This window comes from Neoarius graeffei, chromosome 27, assembly GCF_027579695.1.
Source record: "Neoarius graeffei isolate fNeoGra1 chromosome 27, fNeoGra1.pri, whole genome shotgun sequence".
Classification (NCBI taxonomy): domain Eukaryota; kingdom Metazoa; phylum Chordata; class Actinopteri; order Siluriformes; family Ariidae; genus Neoarius; species Neoarius graeffei.
Window position 1 is genome coordinate 20,985,737 of NC_083595.1, and position 22,470 is coordinate 21,008,206.

Genomic DNA, 22,470 nt, shown 5'->3' on the forward strand with positions numbered 1-22,470 from the left:
TTTGTTTATTTGGCCATAAACGTACAATAAACAGTACAGGTGTGGCAGGGATGACACAAAAAAGCATAAAAACTTGTTTACATTGTGGTCCCTTTATGTTGAATCCGAGCTCCGTGAAATCGATCATTCCACCACAACCATGGACCTGTGGTCGAGCCGGACAACCGAACCTTATATCAGTTTAACGGTCCAGTTTATTACAACAAACTTCAAACTCAAGACCCACTGTCTGCAGATGTCCTTCTTCCCCGAGGAGCATGCAATAAATAACAAATACGGATGCATTTGTTATTTATTGTTAAAGCAGAGCGGCAATAAAATGTTTGATTTATAATTTATTTATTCGTAATTATGTTGATGACTGTCAGTGAGTTCTTAAAAATAAAACTGCATTTTCCACATTTTTTTTGTATTATGTTATTTTTCTGAAAAATGCTTGGGTTTCACCGAAGCTGTAGTCATATCGTATCGATATCGAGATATGAAATTTTGTCCATATTGTTCAGCCCTGATAAATATGACCTAAAACATCATCAGATTTTCACACAAGTCCTAAAAGTAGATCAAGAGAACCTGATTAAACAAATATGACAAAAATGTTATAATTGGTAAGTTATTGATTGAGGAGAATAAGCCAACATTACATATCTGTGACTGGTAAAAGTATGTGAACCTCTAGAATTCTCAGTTAATTTGAAGGTGAAATAAGAGTCATGTGTTTTCAAATCAGTAAGATGACAATGAGGTGTGACTGGGTGTCCTGTTTTATTTAAGGAACTGGGATCTAGCCCACCAAGCAGGACTAATCAACAGTTACCAGAAATGTTTAGTTGCAGTTAATGCTGCACAAAGATGTCATATACAAGTTTGTCACTCACAGATGTGTAATATTGGATAATTTCCCTCAGTAAATAAATGACTAAGTATCATATTTTTGTCTCATTTGTTTAATTGGATTCTCTTATCTGCTTTTAGGACTTGCATGAACATCTGATGTTTTAAGTCATATTCATGCAGAAATATAGAAAATTCTAAAGAGTTCACAAACATCAACAAACAAGCATCTTGCACGTGTGCATGCCATTAATTGTTTAGTCGCAGTAAGAACCACTCAAACACAAAAACATGAGCACATGGACAATTAATTGACCAGACAGTACAATTTGATAGTTCTCCTTGCAGAACATTTTAAGCTCCTGTATTCAATTCATACCACAATTTTTCAACAGTGTCCAACAGTCCATTGGATTCGAATAGCCAATGTGTGTGTGGGGGGGGGGGGGGGGAGAGAAAGGTGGTCAACAATTTTTGGGTAGATTATGATGCATAATCCATTATAGCAATATAATGGATTTAATGGTGCTCCATAGGATAGTCAAAGTTTGTTTTTGGTTTTTTTTATAACCCAACCCTGATCCATACTTTTTCACAACTTTGTCTCTGACATTTTTGGTGTGCTCTTTGGTTTTCATGTTGCTTGCTTAGTAGTGTTACAGAGTCAGGGTCCTTCCAGAATAGGTCGATTTATACAGACATCATGTGACAGATCATGTGACACTAATTGCACATGGGTGGATCTTAATCAACTAATGTGACTTATGAAGTGAATTGGTTGGATCAGCTCTTATTTAGGGGTTTCATACGAAAGGGGGGTGAATACCTATGCACACTCCAGATTTCTGGGTTTTTTTTGGGCTTATTTTTTGTGTCACAATAAAACAATTTGCACCTTTAATGCAGTAGGCATGTTGTGTAAATCAAATGGCGCCAACCCCCCCCCCCCCCCAAAACTCCATTTTAATTCCATCTTTTAATGCAATAAAACAGGACAAACACCAAGGGAGATGAATACTTTTGCAAGACGCTGTACATTATGCAAAGAAGAAAGGACATCAGTCATGACCTCAGAATTGTTGCTGCTCATTAATCTGGGAAAGGTTATATTGCTCATGTTGGAGTAATTCAAAAATTCACCATTCTACAGTGAAAAGGATTGTTTACAAATGGAGAGTTTTCAAAGCTCAAACCTTACCCAAATGGAGTGGGTATTCCAGCAAATTCAACCCAAGGTTGGACCATCTAAAGATATAAAGGAAAAACCCAAGAGCTATATTGTGTGATCTACAGGTCATAAACATTAAATGTTTATGTTCATGATGATACAATCAGAAATGGACTGAACAAAGTATGGTTTTCAGAGAAGGGTGGATAAAAAACTCCTTCTCTCCAAAAAGAATAAGACAACACAATTAAGTTTGCAAAATTTAACACCTGAACAAACCACAAAATTGGTGGCCATTTGGGCTTGTTTTGCAGCCACTTGACCTGGGAAATTTGTAGTCATTGAGACAATGATGAAATCCCTTTGATACCAGAATATTCTTGAAACAAATTTGAGGTAATCTGTCCAGCAGTTTAATTGAGTCATGCAACAGGACAGTGATCCCAAGCACACCAAGTCAAAATCCACTGAGATGCTGTGGTGAGAGCTGAAGAGAGCGGTGCTGAAATTGATGCTCTTAAACAATGAACTGTAGTAAAGAAGAGTGGACAAAAATTGTTCCAAAACATGAGCTGCTACAGAAAACGTTGACTTCAAGCTGTTGTTGCTAAAGGTGGTTCTAAATGATATTGAATTACAGGGTGCATTTATTTTTGCCCACCAGTTTTCTGAATGTTGCGTTACTTTTTTTGGGGGGGGCTACATACTGAAGTCTGTTTTGTATACATGTATGGTGTTTTTTTGTTGTGTTTTTTTTTTTTTTTGGGGGGGGCACCTGAAGTTACTTGTTTCTCTATAGAAGTTGGTGAAAACCACATAATTGTTATTTAGGCCTGATGAATAAAAGCAGAGAATTGAAGGAGGATGTATTTTCTTTTTCCCCCATGACTGTATAGCCCCAGGGTAACACTGTTGTCTGGCTCTTGTGTCACTGCAGGAGAGGTTCAAATGTGTCTCTGACTTTGGATATGTGCACTCCTGGCACCACAGAACCATATGGGATGCTGCTGTCTCCTCGAGACCAGAGTACACAAGAGTATTTGGAGAATGCATCTAATCCGCTCACACCAGCACAGCTGCATATACGTGCCATGGATGATGCTGTTCTACAAACTGAGTTCTATGTGAGACTGATTTAAGAAAATATTCATGCCCCTCAACAGGCTCAGTCAACATCTGTACATTCAAATCCAGAAGTAATAATAAAAGAAATCAACTTGAGCATATTTGAATAATTAAAAGTCCATTAGAACCCATACCATAAAGGAGGGACTGTGTTTATTAATTATTATTATTATTATTATTATTATTATTATTATTATTATTATAATCTAAATTTAGTTTATTTTGTCCATAGGAAAGGGTAATGTTTGGGTGGGAATATTTTACTGAAAAGAACTGACATTGCTAGTAATTGAATTATTATGAATGGTCAGGTGTTACAAGTAGCTAGTATAGCCATGGTAAAGCCATAAGGCATGTTATGTTCAAGATGGCAGCATTACACACTGCTAGTGTGTAAATGGGGAGCCCAACTTGTACCCGAATCTGCCCTGCTCTGGATAAACCTAGCAAGTCACATTTTGGTCAAAACTGAGTAGGACTCATTTTGGGACGTACGAGGTTTTGCCCCTTTGTTCACCACACTGACAAAGATTCATAAAGATGTTGATCTCAAAGTACCTATTAAGTCAAACAGTTAGCTACAGTACCAGTCAAAAGCTTGGATACACCTTTTAATTCAATGGTTTTCTTTATTTTTTGTAATGAAAAATATTTCCTGTCTTAAAGTAATGAAGGACTGGTGTTTCTCTTTACTTAGATGAGCGGTTCTTGACATAATATGGATTACTACAGTTGTAAAATACAGCTATTTGATGTATTTATATTATTTACTATTTCCTGTTTGATGGTCTCAAATGCATTAAGAAAAGAAATTCCATGAATTAGTATTTGACAAGACACAATTGTTAATTGAAAAGCATTTCAGGTGACAACCCCATGAAGCTGGTTAAGATAATGCCAGTAGTGCATAAAGCTGTCATCAGTGGCTACGTTGAAGAATCTAAAATATGAAATATTTTGTTTTTGAAAACTTTTGTTTACTAAATCATTCCATATATGTTCAACATTTTTTTTCATCAGTTTGATTTCTTCAGATTGTTCTCCAGTGCACAAAATAGTGAAAATACAGAAAAACCAACTATTGAGTGGTACTGAAGGTGTAGCACTTACTACAAGTAAGATGTTTATGGACCAGTTACTAGGTTCGGAGGGAAAAGCATAAATTGTTAAATAATAAACACACCTCAGACCAAAAAAAAGTTAGTTTAAATGCTGGCTTATCCAAAAAAAAAAAAAGGTAGAAGTAGTTGGGTAACTGCAATTATAAATTGGCACTAGCCAAGACAAACAACATGAACTACACACTCACACCTTTTGCATATAAATGCAATAAAATCAGTTAAAGGAAAATAATAAGTTTCTTATTATTCAATTGACAAACCTATTTGGTTTCAATATCTAATTTGAGCTCAGTTTCAATCCTAATTTCAGTCTTCATCCATCATAGGTTCTTAATCAGTTCCCACTTTTAAATTGTTTAAGCAGTAAGTTATTGTGCTTTAACTATTTATATTGTTTATCAACTCAACATACAGATTATCAATTCAACATAGGCCCATTTTAGAATCATGGAATCAAGAATTACTTTCCTAATAGCAGGCTCTTCAACCTAAACCACTGAAATGCATTGAGCATCTCCACCAGTTGGAAAATAACACATTCAAATGCAATATCAAGTAAATCACAGTTCAACAAATATTCAGTTCAAAATTTGTATCATGAATCAATGAATGTGCAGTTATCAAGAATACTAAAGTACTAATCAATCAGTCCATTAGCAACGAGTGCAAGGTAGTCTTTGCTAGCAACTAGAGCCCTGCACTCCCGCGGGAGTCCCGCGGGACTCGCGGGACCCGCCACAAAGCAGTGCGGCGCGGGACAAATTTTGAAAGCTCATTGCGGGCGCGGACTGGACCGGAAGTGCACCTATGCACGCGCGGGTGAGACCGGGAGTGCACATATGTGGCGTGGGCAGGAGCAGTGATAAGCTGCAGTCCCACTAACTAAAAATGTGTTTGAAATAAAGTTTATAAATTATTAATTTATGTCTATCATATATAATTTGTGCTGGATATTTTATTTGGCATTAATAGAAACATTTTAAGATGCCTAAATTTGCAGAGAGAGTCAGATTGCCAGATTTAGTGAGGAATGGTATCTTAAATTTGCCATTGATCATCCTAACAGGAAATCCTTTGATCACTCTAATGACTCGCAGTTCACACCCAGCTAGCAAGAGAACCATGAGTAAAGTGATTTACTGCTTGCGTTAGTCTACAATTTTAATCAGAGAGACAGGTTACACAGTGACGGTAGGCTTGACTCAATGCTATCCCAGAAATCCTTCCTGTAATATGCAAATTTGGCTGTCCAATCAGAGGCGGCCAAATTTGCATATTACAGGAAGGATTTCTGGGATAGCATTGAGTCAAGCCTACCGTCACTGTGTAACCTGTCTCTCTGATTAAAGTTGTAGATTAACTCAAGCAGTAAATCAATTCACTTCTTTTACTAGCTCTGCTTTGCAATAAAAAAAAAAAAAACACCATTGGTACAAAGCAAGCCCATTCACTTTTTTATGCTGATCAGAGAATTACAATGGTTTCTTATGTGATAAAAATGTGTGATTTGCAATTAAATATTTTAATTGCTTGATAGCACAAATTATTATTATTAGAGACACTACATGCTGAATTCAGAAACAAGGTAAATAATAACAAACGTGTGCTGTAGATATTTATGCTCAAATCCACTCAAAGTAGGGGGTGGGGCACCATCACGCTGTGTCAAGACAAGAACTTTCCTGAGAAATAACGTGAACATCTGCATTATGCGGGATTTGCAGGCGGGGGCGGGACAAAATATGGCAGGAGCGGGACTGAAAATCATAATTTTTTTGTGGGCGTGGGCGGGAGCGGGACTGAAAATCATAATTCTTTGCGGGCGCGGGCGGGAGCGGGACTGAAAAAATCCGACCCGCGCAGACCTCTACTAGCAACCGCGTGAGGCAGTCCCTGCGGTGTTCACGTGATACGAGGAAAAGTTGCAGTTAGGAACGCTCTTACCGCGATGTAGAGATTCACTTTCATCAAAAATAGTTAGTCGGCTTTACTGTAGAAAAGCCCACGTTCCCAAAAACACAGGAAAACTCTTCCAATGTAACTCACAGTCCAGGCTCTTGAAGTGGGTGGCTCGCCATCAACAATCCACGTCCATGCAGTCGGCGCATGGCCTTCAGCAGCTCGCGATTTCTCTAGCAACTTAGCAAAAGAATGTTCAAAGTAACCACAGTCTATCGGCAGAGACAGAACGATAAATAAAACACTTCAGAACATAAAATAAAGGTCAACAATACTCAATATCTGATCGGTTCAATTAGCTGACTGGTTTAACTCTTCAGCTTGACCTTCCACCTCTCGTTCAGTCCTGTTGTCTTTTCAGCAGAAAACCACTACAAGCATTCTGATTGGCTGATAGATCTGCAATTTCTTAAAGCTACAGTACTATTAAACTAAACCAACAAAAAAGTTCACAAACAAGATGAAATACTACTTTTAATCTTATTAATCTGATTTTAACATTGTTTTTATCACTAATATGAATTTGTAAAATGATGAAATTCTGCTCAATATTTATTCTAATTTATTCAACTAATTATTAACTTGTAAGCTATTTTCACCTGGGTTACACAGGTCTGGTCAAGAAAAACCTAGCAACCCTTATAAGTCAAACAGGTTTGGGTGCAACCCTAATTCCATAAATTTGGGACACTGTGTAAAACCTAAATAAAAAACAGAATATGATGATTTGCAAATCTTAAACACTATATTTCCTTGAAAATAGTACAAAGATCAAATTCATTATGACGATAATAATCTATCAAATGTTGAAACTGAGAAATGTTATTGTTTTTTTGAAAAACACATGCTCATTTTGAATTTGATGTCAGCAACACATTTCAAAAAAAGTTGGGACAGGGGCATGTTTACCACTGTTGCATTACCTCTACTTTTAACAACACTCTGTAAATGTTTGGGAACTGAAGATACCAATTACTGTAGTTTTGAAAGAGAAATGTTGTCCCATTCTTGCCTGATGTACAATTTCAATTGCGCAACAGTTATGGGTCTCCTTTGTAATATTTTGTGTTTCATAATGTGCCAAATGTTTTAAATGGTTTGCCTTGCAAAAATTTGAAAATTTAATTTGAGGAGAAAACTTTGTAATACTAGTGAAATTATCTTGCTGCATGGACGGATAATGTTACTTGAGACATCGCAGGGCTAAGGGCCTCTGCATGCTCTTGCAACAAGGCTTTCGCAGATAGCTTTTCGCAGACAGTTGTAATTTATCATTGAGCGGGGAGTAATAGGCATGCGCGATGTTATTCACCGCCACAACGCAAGGGGGCGCGAAGTCGCGAAATCGCTAGGAGTAGTTGGTGGGTGTGGTTAGTGGAGTGTTTATCCTCCGGTTACTTATAATGACTAGAACTGGAGTCGTATAGATGTACGTACTTCCTCACTTCCTCGATCAACCGCTCTTCATGCTGCTCCATCTTCGCTCGTGTTTTTAAAAATGGCGGCCGTGAAAACAAAACAAACCGGGAAAGTAGGGAAGCGGAAGTGCATGTACAGCAGATGTAGAGTGGACCAATCAGAGCCCTCTTGTCTGCGACGCTGTCTGCGAGGCTTCTGCGGTGGTCACAATTTTTGGGAGGTGCACGCAGAGCGTCTGCGAAGGTGGGGGGGCTACGCAGACACTATCTGCGACGCCGTCTGCGAGGACTGGGTTGTCAGCATAAATTGGCCTTAACACATAGAGACAAACAACCATTCACACACACCTATGGTCAATTTCGTTGGTTACAGTGTAGAACTAGGTTTAATAATTTCAGAGTTGATGTCTTATATTCTTCTAATAGGAAAATGCGAGATTGTTTCAACTCTATTCAAGATATTCTAACTTATTAAGATGTCATTTTTTGCAGTGTGGACTGTGGTCAGGGCACCCAGACTCTATTACTATGGAGCCGTACAGTTTTAATATGTGCAGAAAGCAGTTTAGTATTGCCTTGCTGGAAGACAATGCCCTGAAAATGATTTTGTCTGGATGGCAGCACATTGCTTTGAAACCTGTCTATATCATTCAGCATAAATGATGCCCTCCCAGATATACAAGCTACCTCTGTCATGTGAACTAATGTACCATCATACCATCACAGATGCTGGCTTTTGAACTGTGCACTGATAAGCTGGATGGCCCCTCTCCTCTTTACCCTGGAGGATGTGGTGTCCATGATTTCTAAAAAATAATTTCTACTTTCGATTCGTCAGATATTGGGACAGTTTTCCACTTCACCTCAGTCCATTGCTCGGGCCCAGAGAAAGGTGGCTGTGTTCCTGAATATTGTTTATATGTGGTTTTAACTGTGGTTTAATGTGGTTGGAGGGTTAAGACAGAGTGCTAACCTCCTTGCAGTATCCTCTGGGCAACAGCTACAGCAATGACCTTGGGTTGCGATACCACCGGGGGCATGGGGGAAACCATCAGGCCTGTCCTGTAAGGTTCTCCCTGCTCCTGGCAGGTTCTACCATGGTGGGACAGATCCCAGGGGAGCTGCTGCTGGCTAATAGCACCTGCACCACCTCAGTCCTTGATGGGTGGTCTACAAAACCAGGCGGGGTTGTGCGCAGGGCCAGCAACCCGCCACTTAAAAAATTCTTGCAACAAAACCTCGACAAATGAGAAACTCTGATCGGACTGATCTTAACGGAGCATTGACCCAGGAATGACTAGATATATGGAAGAAGCCTAATGGTAACACTTTGAGGATAGCAACATGGAATGTGCTGTCCATGGGAAGGGAAGGGTCAGCACAGTTAGTCTCAAATGAACTTGCACACCTGAACATCTCCATGGCGGGCCTCATCAAGGTCCGCTGGACTGGCGCAGGAACCCATACAGCAAATGGATACATATTTTTTTTGGTCTGGAAGGGAGGGCAACATACACCGCCAAGGAGTGGCACTCGCCCTCGCACCCCCAGCTCAGCGTGCTCTGATCTTCTGGAAACCTGTCGACAATAGGCTGCTCCTAGCCCACCTACGACATAAATATGGAAGGATCACAGTCATCGTAGCTTATGCTCCAACGGATGCAGCCTCTGACACTGAAAAGGACGATTTCTACATTAAAGTGTCAGACCTCACAGCCGGGATTTCCAGGCATGGCATCATTTGGGTTCTAGGGGATCTAAATGCCACACTAGGCACAGACAGACAGGGGTTTGAGGGGTCACTTGGGCCCCATGGTATAGGCACCTGCAACAACAATGGCAGGAGATTCCAGGAGTTCTGATCTAGCTACAACCTTCACTCTGAATGATCCTTCTTCCCACACAAGAGAATCCACTGCATGACATGGATTAGTAATGATGGCCACACCACTAAGGAAGTGGACCACATCCTCACCAGTAGGCATTGGCATACCTCCACTGACTGCCGGGTCTACTGCAGCGTGGAATTTGGAAACACAAACCATCGGCTGCTTGCCATGACTGTCAGCCTGCACCTGCAGAAGAACTCCATGTCAAGCAAGCAACACAAGTTCAATCTGTCCAGACTCAAGGCAGAAGAAGTCAAAGCCAGTTTTCAAATCGATCTTCAAAACCGCTTTGCAGTATTATCTGAATCCTCTACCGAGGATAGTCTGGAGGAAATCTGGGGAGCGTTCAAAGAAAATATTACAAGCTCTGCAGCAAAGGTATTTGGCCGTAGGAGAGCCAGAAAGAAGGACTTTCTATCTGAGGAGACACTCAGAGTGGTGGAGGAACGGAGAGAGGCCAGACTGAGAGGGAAACAAGACGAGTACAGATGCCTGAACCTGGTAAGAAACCAACTACTGCTCAGAGACAAGCAACAGTGGCTTGACAAACTTGCTGATACAGCAGAGTCAGCTGCACGTAGGGGGAACCAGGGCACCCTGTACAAGACACTCAGAACCCAAAGAGGGAAAAGAACCCCTCCCACAGCCTGTGTGACAGCTCTAGACGGATCCGACCTGGATACGCCTGAACAACAGCTGGATCGCTGGCGAGAACACTTCTCTCAACTTCTCAATCGGCCACCGCCACCCCCATCTCCAGAGCTGGATCCCTTAGCAGCCCAGGCCACTGAGGACAAGTCCATCTCAACTGAGCCCCCCAGCCCAGATGAGGTAGAAAAGGCCATACACAAGCTCCAGCCTGGATGGGCTGCTGGTGCTGATGACATTCCTCCTGAACTGCTGCTACACGGCGGCCCACCCATGGTGAAACAACTGCACTCTCTGATCTCCTGCGTCTGGAACTCTGAGACCATCCCTACTGACTGGCGTCATGGAATCATTCTCCCCTTTTGGAAGAAGGGCCCCAAGAGCAACTGCAGCAACTACAGGGGTATAACCTTGCTGAGCATCCCAGGGAAAGTGTTTGCCCACATCATCCTAACCAGACTGCAACCACCTCTTCTCCTGAAGCAACGACAGGAGCAGAGTGGATTTACCCCAGGCCGCTCCACAGTTGATAGGATCCTGACACTTAGGCTCCTAGCAGAGATGAGATGGGAGTACAGGAAGCCTCTCTATGCTGCCTATGTGGATTTAAAGCAAGCATTTGACTCCGTGGACAGGAAAGCTCTGTGGAAGATTCTCAAGTTCCTGGGAGTCCCTGCAAAACTGTTGGACTTGCTGTCCCTCCTCTACTCCAACACAGTCTCCTGCGTAAGAGTGAACGGGATGCTGTCAGACACCTTCCTCATAAACAGCAGGATGCGTTTTGGCACCAACCATCTTCAACACCGCCATAGACCATGTGATGGGAAGCACTGTGGCTCAGAGTGCCTGTGGAGCTAGCTTTGGCAACGTGACCATCTCTGATCTGGACTATGCAGACGATGTGGCCATCCTTGCCGAATTAGTTCAGACCCTCCACCTCGCCCTCGAGGTCATGGACAAGGCAACCAAACCACTGGGACTGATGATCAGCTGGAACAAAACAAAGATCCAAAGCCTAAGCAACTTCGAACCGTCCCCAGCTACACCAGTAATCAGCACCCAGGAGGTGGAAGTGGTGGAGAAGTTCAGCTACCTTGGCAGCATCCTGACCTCTGACTGCAAAAGCACAGCAGACATCAGGACCCACATTGGCCAGGCTACTGCAGCCATGGCAGCCCTTTCCACCATCTGGACCAACAGTCATCTCTCTCTCCACACTAAGATCAGACTGTACAACAGCCTGATACTGTCGATCCTGTTGTACGGCGCAGAAGCCTGGACCCTGACAGCCACTCAAGAATGGCTCCTGGACGCCTTTGACAGCAAGTGTCTGCATAGGATACTGAGGCTCCAGTGGTACAACTTCACCTCGAATGCCACAGTATGCCAGCTGACCAACCAGCCACCAGTCTCCAGACTAATCCGATCAGCCCACCTCCGTTTATTCGGCCACATAGCCAGAACAACACCACCTCTCGAGCTGGCCAACCTGATCAGGGAACCCGCCCCACCCCACTGGTCCCGCCTCAGAGGGAGACCCCGGACCAGGTGGCTTGACCAGCTTAAGGCAGACCTGAAAGAGGCCGGACTTAACCTCCGCACAGCCTGGCTCGCTGCCGAGAACAGAACGAACTGGAGGGTCATCTGCCGAGGCGCCATGCTCTCACGAGCCAGCGAGGATGAGTGAGTGAGTGAGTGGTTTTAACTTGCATTTGTTGCTCCATCCATTATCTATAACCACTTATCCTGTGCAGGGTTGCGGGCAAGCTGGAGACTATCCCAGCTGACTATGGGCCAGAAGCAGGGTACACCCTGGACAAGTCGCCAGGTTATCGCAGGGCTGACACATAGACAAACAACCATTCACACTCACACCTATGGTCAATTTTGAGCCACTAGTTAACCTAATCTGCATGTCTGCAGTTGTCATGAACAGTTTTGCACTCAAGTTTCCATCAGTGAAGAGTTATAACATCAATGAAACAGACTTCATGTTAAAACTGTTAAAAATGTTATAGTCACATTGTCTGTTATCACCCAAATGAGGATAGGTTCCCTTTTGAGTCTGGTTCCTCTCGAGGTTTCTTCCTCATGTCATCTGAGGGAGTTTTTCCTTGCCACTGTCACCACAGGCTTGCTCATTGGGGATAGATTAGGGATAAAATTAGCTCATGTTTAAAGTCATTAAAATTCTTTAAAGCTGCTTTACAACAATGTCTATTGTTAAAAGCACTATAAAAATAAACTTGACTTGACATGTCTTTGGATTGTGGGGGAAACCGGAGCACCCAGAGGAAACCCACTCAGATACAGGGAGAACATGCAAACTACACACAGAATGGTCCCCGTTGGCTACTGAGCTCAAACCCAGAACTTTTTGATCACAGCTTGTATCAATTATTCAAGATAATGGAACTTTATCCCAGGTTTGAGTCATTTTTTTCATTTTTCACAAAATGACTAAAATGTGACTGCAGCAGCGGAAGTGTGGTTGAGCATCAGCTGTGAGGAGGCAGGTTGAACTGGCAAGTAACATGTGATGAGGTGCACCTGTGTCAAATTACTGGCTGTCTATTAACCTGTGTCTGTTTGTCTTTCAGACAGTCAGGAATGAGAGAGAGCGCAGTGGCACCCTGCATGTGTGTATGTTTACGTGTTGAGCTGCCACTGAAAAGTGTCAAAATAAAAAGAACACGCCTGTTCTGAAGCCTGCTTCCAGTTTCTCTGTTCCAACAAAAGTCTGAGAATTGTTAGTGACTTACTAGGTTTTTTCCAGACCAGGGCATTACTTCAGTGGTTACTATGGGGAATCACAATAATACCAAATTATGGCAGCTTGGTTGCTTAGATTTAGTTGGGAAGTGAACTGAAATCATCAACTTAGATAGGAATCACACATTATGTCGGTATGTAAAGGTTACTGGATGTAAAGGTTAATGAATGAATGGACATACCTGATGAATGCAGTGATTTATTGCCGATATTATTGGACAGGGATCTGCAGACACATGTAAGGTCAGGAATGGCTTCAGAGGGATGATCTTGATCACACCTCTTTATAATTTAACCACCAGAGAATTTGAATCTAACAGAAGCTTGTGAATCACCATTTATTACTCTCAAAACTCATCAATGCATCTTACCAAGAAAAGAAAAGTGGGCCAGACTTTCTCTAAAACTATCCGAGAGACTGATAAAGCCCTACAGAAAATGTTTACTTCAAGTAATTGCTCCCAAAGGTGGTTCTACTGTCTGGTGTTCTAATGTTACTGAATTATAGGGATGCAACGGTACAGTGTGACCACGGTTCGGTTCACGGTTTATGGGCCACGGTTTCGGTTCCATTTTGGTATGTCAATATTGTCTCTGCTCTAACATTCAGTAGTTTTTTTTTTTGCTTTTTCTATTTGAAAAACAAGGTACAATATTAAGTGTAAAATGTCAAATAATTAAAGGCATTGATGAAATCAAAGGGGTTTTATTATAAACATGGAGTTCCTTATCATACTTGCCCTCATAAATAGGCAATAAACATAAAATACAGTAAAGGGCAGCAATGTAGTAAAGTGACCTGAATACTGTCACCCACACAACTTAAGACAAAAAAACACATAAATGAAACTATCACAGACTGTGGCCAACCACTTGTCAAATAAAAATGTACATTTTCCAAAAAAGTGCAATATCAAGTGAATATCCTATGAAGAATGCCCTATTCCTTTATTTTCATGTTCTTCTGTAAAAAGTTCAGCATGTCAACATTCTCTGGGCAAAGACGGGAACGGCTTGCATTCACAATATCACCTGCAGTAGAGAAAACTCTCTCACTAGACACAGATGTACCAGGGACACAGAGATACTTTTGTGCATGCTTTGAGAGATGGGGAAACTTGAACTGATTTAATTTCCACCATTGAAAAGGATCAGCGTCCACATGAAGGGAATCTGCTGCTCTGTATAAGGATATCTCCATCTCAATGGTAAGTGAAAGTGGTTTGGTGTGCTGCTCATCTGTGTAAAGGTCCCCAAATAACTCTGACATTGCAGTCTTCTTCTGAGGAGGGGACACTGATGATGGTGGCTCTTTCTCTGTAGATGGCCCTGCTTGCATACCTTCATTCTGCAAGAAAATTATCATCATTATCAATTATCAACCATCTGTATCCTTAGTCAATATAATACATTGCTTATAATAGGCCAAATACCTGCTGTTCATGCTCCACAATTTCTGTAATGAGGCTTTTGAAGACTTGGTCACAGACAGCTCCATCAAGAAACGGCAATGACTTGAACCTGGGGTCGACAGCAGTAGCTCTGTGCAAGTAATCTATTAGATCTGGATCTGTATATCTTTTCTCCAAGTCTGATGTGATGGCTAGCTTGGCTTCCCTGATGGTTGGACAGTCTTGTGGATCTGGTGTCATGGATCGCAGAGTCCTTGTCTTAAGAGGGAGAATCATGGATGAAGTGGCATTTGATTCACTGCTCATCAGTGTGGTCATTTTTTTCAGTGGGTTAAGCAACTGTATCAGCCTTTCTGCAAGCTTCATCTCACTGTCTCACTTTCCTCACAGTTTCGTCTAGCAAGGCAGAGAATATGGCAGGTTGCTGCTCCAAATACCGCTCAGGCATGTCATGTGCTGTATTCCAATGAGTTGGAACGTCATGAATAAGTTTGTGCTCTGGTATGCTAAGCATTTGTTGTTTCTTGGTCAAAACGTGGGCAGCCATGGTACTTTTGTGGAAAAATGTCACCACTCTTCTGATCATCCCCAGGATGCGTGACACTGCACTGAGGGCAACAGCCTTCTTTGCTGCGAGATTTAGTGTGTGCGCAAAACAAGCAACGTGTGGTCCAAAAACAAGGGTATCATGGATGGCATTCACTATATTTGGAGCATTGTTCGTAGTGACTGGAATAGTGACATTTGCTCTCTCTAGTTTCCATTCAGTGACTGCTTGCATGAGCTCGTGTGCCAAATGAGTGCTTGTGTGACTCTCGTAAACTGGACGAGTTTGTAGCACGTAGCATTTTATCTCCCAATCTGCTACGAAGTGAACAGTTACAGTGAGGTAGCTTGTAGTCCCTCTAGATGTCTAACTATCGGTAGAAAGAGCGAGGAATTGGGCTTGTCGCAGTTTGCTCTCAACTTCACTCCGAGACACCTCGTGAAGTTCTGGGATTATTTTATTGCTGAAATGTGTGCGGGAGGGAATGCTATATCGGGGTTCGACCAGCTTCATCAAAAAACGAAATCCCCGATCGTTAACTACAGAGTATGGCTGCATGTCTTTGGCTATGTACATGCCAATTCCACGAGTTATGCTTTTGTGTTTTTCGGAATGGGTTGAATATTGCTGTTGGAAGGCAGCTGGGATGGATTGTTGTGTTTTGGTGATAGGTCTTGTTCCACTTAAGTTTATGCCTGGGTGATTGCGACGCAGGTGTGCCATCATGTTGGATGTGTTACCTGATGAGTAGCCAAGCATTGCAAAACAGTGTTTGCAGACCGTGTTTTGCTTGCTGACTGTCTTTGTGCCTTGTTCGTTATACTTAACACTGAAGCCAAAATGACTCCACACTGTGGATTTGAACGAAGATGGTGCCTCTTCAAAGTTTAATCTCTCATCTTCTTGTCCACTCGCCATGATTCTAAGTGCTACTAGAACACACGCATTCAACTTTTACTTCCCCGGTGTCTGTTTCGGAGTGCTGATAGGCTCAAGGGAAAATTCTGAAAATCTGATTGGCTCTTGTTTCTTTGTGGGCAGGGCTTAAAGGGAGAAACCGCTTCCCCGGGGTCCTAAGCACTCTTGTGTATTGTACGCTACACAGAATACATGAGCAATGACTTTGTATTAAAAATTAAAGTTTAATGTCGCGCTTACCGAAATACCGCGGTTCGCCTACGCGTACCGAACCGTGCTGGGCATACCGAACGGTACGAATACAATAAAAAAAACGTTGCATCCCTACTGAATTAGAGGGCTGTGACACTTGTTGGATCTGGGGAAATGAGGAGTACTTATCTTTCCTGTCTGGTTTTTGAATGTTGGTTTACTTTGGGGGGGAAAAAGTTTACATATTGAAATCTGTGATTTTAATGTCATTTTTAAAATGTATTTATTTATTGTCACCTGAGGTTATTTGTTTGCTTGTAGAAGTAGGTGAGGACCACAAATTTTTTATTTCGGTACTGATTAAAAAAAAGCCATAGAACTGAAGGAGGGTATGCTTTCTTTTTCCCCATGACTATATTTTATGGCCTTCACAGTCACCAGCTCTCAACCCAGTTCAACAACTATGGAATATTTTGGACCAGTATATTGCACACCACCCACATTTTCCTTCCATTACTGTACCAGAGATAGTAATAGGCCGCTGTCAGAACGCGCTATCGTTCAATCCCGTTCCGAGAATCGGGGCGCTACATTTCAAACACATCATGACATTACTTATACCCACAAGAATCGTATATAAAAAGTTCTCCACTTGAAATCCTGCAGTTAATCAAAGAAATTATATTAAGAAGCGAACTTTCTTCAAGCGCGTAAGGTTCCCAATTCAGTCGTTATGAGGCTACCAGTAACGGCTCGGCCAATCAGAGCAAGCCTAATTGGGTTGCCCCAACTAAGTAGGTCAATCATTGCACCACTTTAAGCGATCTAACTACCAGTCTGCAGTACATAAAAGAGCTCTTCAACCAGTCATCAGTGCTCCTAGTCCAGATGGATATGGTTGGAAGGTAAGGGATTGTGATCTGGACATTGTTTGGATGACCAAGGACCCTGCTCCTAAGGCTATCCTGGAATCTCTCCACTGTGCTTGTAAATCGAGTGCTTGCCCTGGTGGACGGTGCTCTTGCTACAAGGCAAAATTGGCTTGCACGGACCTTTGTAAGTGTTCAGACTGTGAGAACTGTGACAGATCTGATGTATCACCAGAGGAGACACTTGGCATGGATGAAAATCTATCGGATAGTGATGACAGTGATTTTGACATTTGAACACATACATATTCCAGTGGCTAGTTTACATGTAGATTGTTTTGTTTAAGATATTGTTATTCTCTCTTGTTTTCATTGTAAATTGTTATACTGTGTATATTTAAAATCTAATACCCATTCCACCTCTCTTAATTTGAAAATTTTTAAAAGCAATTTGGTCATTGTGCATATGAACTTAATACATTAAATTAACAAGTAGATGCTATTGTGTTTCTATGATAGGCCTATAATGATAGCAAACTATCTTTTTAAAGAAATTCTTAATTTGTAATTTTTGCATCCAGCCAGAGAAGTATATTATTTTGTTAAATATTGTGTGTCAGGCCTACTATATACTGGTATTGCTAATATTGTACTATTCGAACTTTGGTTCTTGAGGCAAAATTAATTTGATAAAATCATTAAAGTTTTTATGTTTCATATTTGAAATCTTATGGCAAACTTTTTTTTTCATAGTTCTTTTTTTAGAATCTGATTTTAAAGTGTTTCTGTAAGAAATCTTATAGTCTAGACCATCAGTCCTACTGAAATGTGGAATGAGATTTAATTTCGGTTCACAAGTTATAACTACAATTAACCTTTATTCAATGAATACTTAATTTCAAATGCTAGTTATCTTTCTGAATTAATGGATTGACATTGGTTTCAAGAGATATTCAAAAAATTTGGCCTGGAAAAAATGAGTTGCATAGAGAGTGAAGTTTATCCTGCTCAATCTTGATGAAGTGCCGTATTACACTTTGTGTATCTTTTATTTGGTTAAAGATAATTGACTCGTATTCACAGGATGTATACATAGTGGGATTGGTAATGGCCACAGAAAAAAATCAATGCTGTGCGTTTTATATTAAAAAAGATATGCACCATCAAAAAGAGATATAGACCCCAAATTGTCAATTTTTTTTGCTAGATCGACAACTTGGGGGATCATTTTCTCAAATACTGCAGGTTTTTTCATGGAGAACTTTTTAAATATGATTCTTCATTCACTTGAGTCTCAGAAAAACCAAAAGTTAGGTAGTGCCCGAATTCTTGGAACAAAACTCCATTTCTAGGCTCATTTTCAGCTTTTGACTGCAGCCTATAAGAGTGCCTGGCAGCCCATCACCTTACTAAGACACTTTGTTGGTAAATAAGTTTCACAATTCTTGGAGGATGCCTCAGCTGTAGGGTTTTGAGTTGCATGAGTACAATGAAATTTAACTTGCACATGGATTAACAACCACTTACTTAGATTCAGGCCATGAAGAATTACAGTGCCTACAGTATGTGACCTGATAGCAAACCAAAAACCAACAGAAAGTGACTTAGGTGTACTCACATGGTAGCAGTCTCTCACATAATTTGGGGGAAATTTTGGCCCAGTGTTCTTAACATTGCTTCAGTTCATTGATGTTTGAGGGCATTTATTTTTGCACAGCTCTTTTAAGATCCCATCACAAAAAGCTTAATGGGGTTGAGGTCTGGACTTCGACTTGGCCATTCCAACACCTTGACTTTGTTCTTCTTTAGCCATTCAGATTTTGATTTGCTTGCATGATTTGCTTCATTGTCCTGTTACATGACCCAATTTCAGCACAACCTAAGCTGCTGGAGAGATGGGCTGATATTTGTCTGAAGAATATTCTGGTATAAAGTGGATCTGTTTCGACCTCGCTCTGACTGTCACTACAGTCTAAAAAAAGGAATGATCACCTTCATTCTGCCTATCACCGAGACCATATGTCAACAAAGTCATGTCCATGACCTCCAGAAGCAGAACGACTCGCGTTATAAATAGCAGAGATTGTTCCGGGTTCAGTCTCTCACCTTGATCACCTCATACGAGACCATAAATAAGAGACCCGTAAGGTAAGAAATCCTGATTTCTTTGCTTCACATTCCACTAATTCGTTACCTGCGCGGTACGGGTGCCTTGTGTCCCCAAGAATTGTTGTGGTTTGTGTATTTCTGAGCTATGTGCATTTGCCTGTAGGCTGTAAGCTTGTTTTTTCAGGTATCCTTTTTGTTTACGTTATATGCGCTAGATTTCCGGATAATCTGAGTTTATTACCACTGTGTGCCTATACCGCTGTTTGCAGCTGTGGGCTTAGTGCGAGCCCACTAAGCGCGTTCGTGCGCTGGTGTGAGCCGCTGTAATACCAATGTTCTGTGTTTTTTACTGCTGTTGTCACAGCTGGAAATCATGTGAGCCCATCAGATTGCTGTTAAAGGCCACCTAGCACTATATTTGTTTGTATTGTCCTATATCACCATGGTAAGTGGATTTTGTTATTTGAGTTTCATACTGTGTTTTGGTGTGCATCTGTTATTGTGTTGTGCTTTTATTGTTGTTGTTCACTGGGGTAGCCTGCTAGGTGCGTTTGCACGCTGTGCAGGCCTTGGCAGTGTTCCCGTGTCACACCCTATACCACTGTCTGCAGTGGGTGGGGCTCGTATGCACCCACTAACTGCATTTGTGCAAGCCATCTTAATACTGTGTACTGTGTTTTTTTCTGTTTCCATCAGGTGCATTCAAGTGCAGGCCACGACAGTGCTCCTTGGTGACACCCTCCTCTGCCATGCCCTATACCCCTGTTCGCAGCTGGTGGGGTTAGTGTGCGCCCGCTAAGTGCATTCGCACGTTGGGGCAGGCCACCATTGTGATCCTGTGGCATACCCTATACTGCTGTTCGCAGTCGGTGGGGCTAGTGTACGCCCGTTAAGTGCATTCACATGCTGGTGCGGGCCACCATAATACTTTGGTGGACTACTAGAGGAGGACTCCAGACTTCAGATCGCCTAGGCCTCTGTGTGGCTATGATGGCTTCCCACTACTGCAGGATTTGCAGGGCCTCAATGAGTTCCAGAGATGGGCAGAGGGAAAGTCCAATGTGCCTTGGAGCTGCCCACGTGCTGGAGGACGTGGACAACCCCTGCAGTGCGGCCTGCAACCTCTCCAGGGGGGAAAGACAGCGCCAGGCCAGCCAGGTGGGCGGCCATGTGCGCGAGAGTTGGAGAGAGAGGCGATGCTCCCCTGACCAGCCATCCCTCTCCAATAAGCATAAGCACAAATGCAAGCATTCACGTGACCGGCAGCGGGAGTCCCCCCACAGGCCTGGCCAAAGAAAGGCGCCCAGACCTGCTAAACACCCTGCCTCAGCTACAGTGACGGAAAGTGGTAATGCGGAGTCACTCCAGATCCTCTTGGTTCTCCAGGCTCTGTCACAGAGGATGGACAGGCTGGAAAGTCAACAGGGCTTGTCATTTACTTCCCTGCCCCCAGGCCAGGGGGGTACCCTCTCATCCAGACCTGAGAGCGATGGTGAGGAGAATGGGCAGGGCAATGTGGATGTGCTATCCCTCTATGCTCCCCACACAGCGATGGACCACACAACAGGTGGGGACGGCCTCGGGGGAGACCTGCATTCTGGCTCTGCAAAACCAGCTGACAGCTCCACAGGGATGGAAGAGGCCCCTGTCAGCTCCCTGGTGTCATGGGTGCTGAGCGCTGCCAAGGTCCTGGGCCTTCAGGTACCTGCACCGGCCCCGGCTCCTTTGGGAGGAGTTTGGGAGGGCGTCTCTCACGCTACCCCACCACCTCCTATACCTGCAGCGGATGATTATGCAGCAATGCTCAAGTCAACATGGGATAAGTCGTCGCAATGCCCCCGGTTTCATGCAGGCTGCTGCCAGCTGGCAACAGCTGGTTACCCAGTTGAGACTGGACAAGGGGACATTGCACCAGTTGAGGCATCAATGGCTGCATTGATGTCTCTGGATCTTGCCCGCGTATCCCCCAATCCACATTGCCCTCATAAGGAGTGCGCCAAGACGGACCGCCTGGCCACTCACTCTTTTAATGCATCAGCACGAGCGGCCCGAATGGGTAACGCTCTAGCCATCGCCCTGGCGGCTCTACGGAAGACACTGAGCCCAGATGATCAGGACGCCAGGGCCCTGGTGGACGCAGCTCTTTCTTCCCACTCCCAGCTGACGCAAGACATGGGGGACGCTATGGCCTCTGCGGTGCTGTGCTGCAGACAGGTTTGGCTGGCGCAAACCTCCCTGCTGGAAGCCATCAAGCAGGAGCTGCTGAGCCTCCCCATGGCGCCTGGGCATGTCTTTCACCCAGGATCCCAGGAGGTGCTTGATCTTGCTGAACGCACTGCGGCATCTAGGGAAGCTGTCCAGTGTGTGTGCCGTAAGTCGGCTTCAACTGCCAGCCAGGCGCCTATGGGTAGGTATAGGCTGCAGCAGCCCACCCGGCCTCCGCCAGCAGGCAATGACCTGGTGGCCCCACAGGACTGGCAATTTTGTGCACCCGACCGAAGTACGGCCCCAAATCCCCGACCCAGGGGAAGAAGAGGACTGCAGCGGAGCACAGGCAGGGGTGCAGGCCGTGGCAGCGGTCCTGCATAGGAGTCTTGGGTCGCCCATCAATTGTCCTTCCCAGCTGTCACGGACCTCCTGGGAGGGGATTGCGCGAGACCCTTGGGTCGTGGCTACAATGGCTCGTGGCTACCGATTGCAATTTCGATGGCGACCCCCTATGTTTTCAGGGGTCAGGGTAACATCCGTAAAAGACTGAGCTTTGATGTCTGTACTCATCAAGGAGGTTCAATAGCTACTTCTAAAAGGGGCCATCTCAGAAGTACCACCCAGCTTATAGCTCACTGGGTTCTATTCCCAGTATTTTATTGTTCCCAAAAAAAGACGGCGGTCATCGGCCTGTTCTCAACCTCAGACCCTTGAACTGATATCTCAAGGTGCTGCCTTTCAAGATGGTTCACACAAGAGTAGTGATGCAGTCCATCCGGCAAGGGGAGTGGTTCACATCTCTGGACCTAAAGGATGCATATTTCCATGTCCCAATCTGCCCAGAACACAGGCCCTTCCTGCGCTTCACCTTCCAGGGCAGGGTGTTCCAGTTCCAGGTCCTTCCTTTTGGCTTTTCCCTGGCCCCAAGGGTTTTTACTTGCATGGTGTCAGCCGTGCTGTCCCCCCTCCAGGCTCAAGGTCTAAAATTCCTGCCCTATCTGGATGATTGGCTCATCTGCGCCCCCTCTCGAGAGCAGGTAGTGCACAACACAGACACAGTTCTGGCCCACATCCAATCCTTGAGCTTCACTGTCAACCACAAGAAGAGCAACCTGCAACCCTGCCAACAGGTGGAATTCCTTGGCATCTTCCTCGACTCAGTTGGCATGACTGCGTCTCTCACTCCACGGAGAGTGGACAGCTTTATCGAAATGCTGAAGTATTTCCGCTTGGGCAGTCTTGTTACGGCTCACAGAGTCCAGAAGCTGCTGGGTTTGATGG

The 22,470-nt window shown here is 43.4% G+C and overlaps 2 protein-coding genes across 2 annotated transcripts in view; one reads left to right on the plus strand and one right to left on the minus strand.

Moving 5' to 3' along the window:
• ptpn5 (protein tyrosine phosphatase non-receptor type 5) overlaps nucleotides 1-22,470 on the plus strand; it is a 418,366-nt gene that overhangs the window by 101,922 nt on the left and 293,974 nt on the right. The window contains exon 5 of the mRNA XM_060911789.1: nucleotides 2,940-3,126. Within this exon, the coding sequence (XP_060767772.1) occupies nucleotides 2,940-3,126 (187 nt within the window). The remainder of the gene's footprint in view (nucleotides 1-2,939; nucleotides 3,127-22,470) is intronic.
• On the minus strand, nucleotides 13,875-14,591 carry LOC132875085 (E3 SUMO-protein ligase ZBED1-like). Its single transcript, XM_060911690.1, has 2 exons — nucleotides 14,368-14,591; nucleotides 13,875-14,282 (listed from the first exon to the last, which is right to left on the minus strand). The coding sequence occupies exons 1-2, from the start codon at nucleotides 14,584-14,586 to the stop codon at nucleotides 13,875-13,877; spliced, it is 627 nt and encodes a 208-aa protein (XP_060767673.1). The 5' UTR covers nucleotides 14,587-14,591.

Bases quoted from the DNA above. Each gene is read 5' to 3' on its own strand.
- LOC132875085 (XM_060911690.1), bottom strand. From the start codon at position 14,586: ATGACACCAGATCCACAAGACTGTCCAACCATCAGGGAAGCCAAGCTA. The intron at 14,283-14,367 runs GTATTTGGCCTA...ATTTTCTTGCAG, and splicing joins TTGTGGAGCATGAACAGCAG to AATGAAGGTATGCAAGCAGG.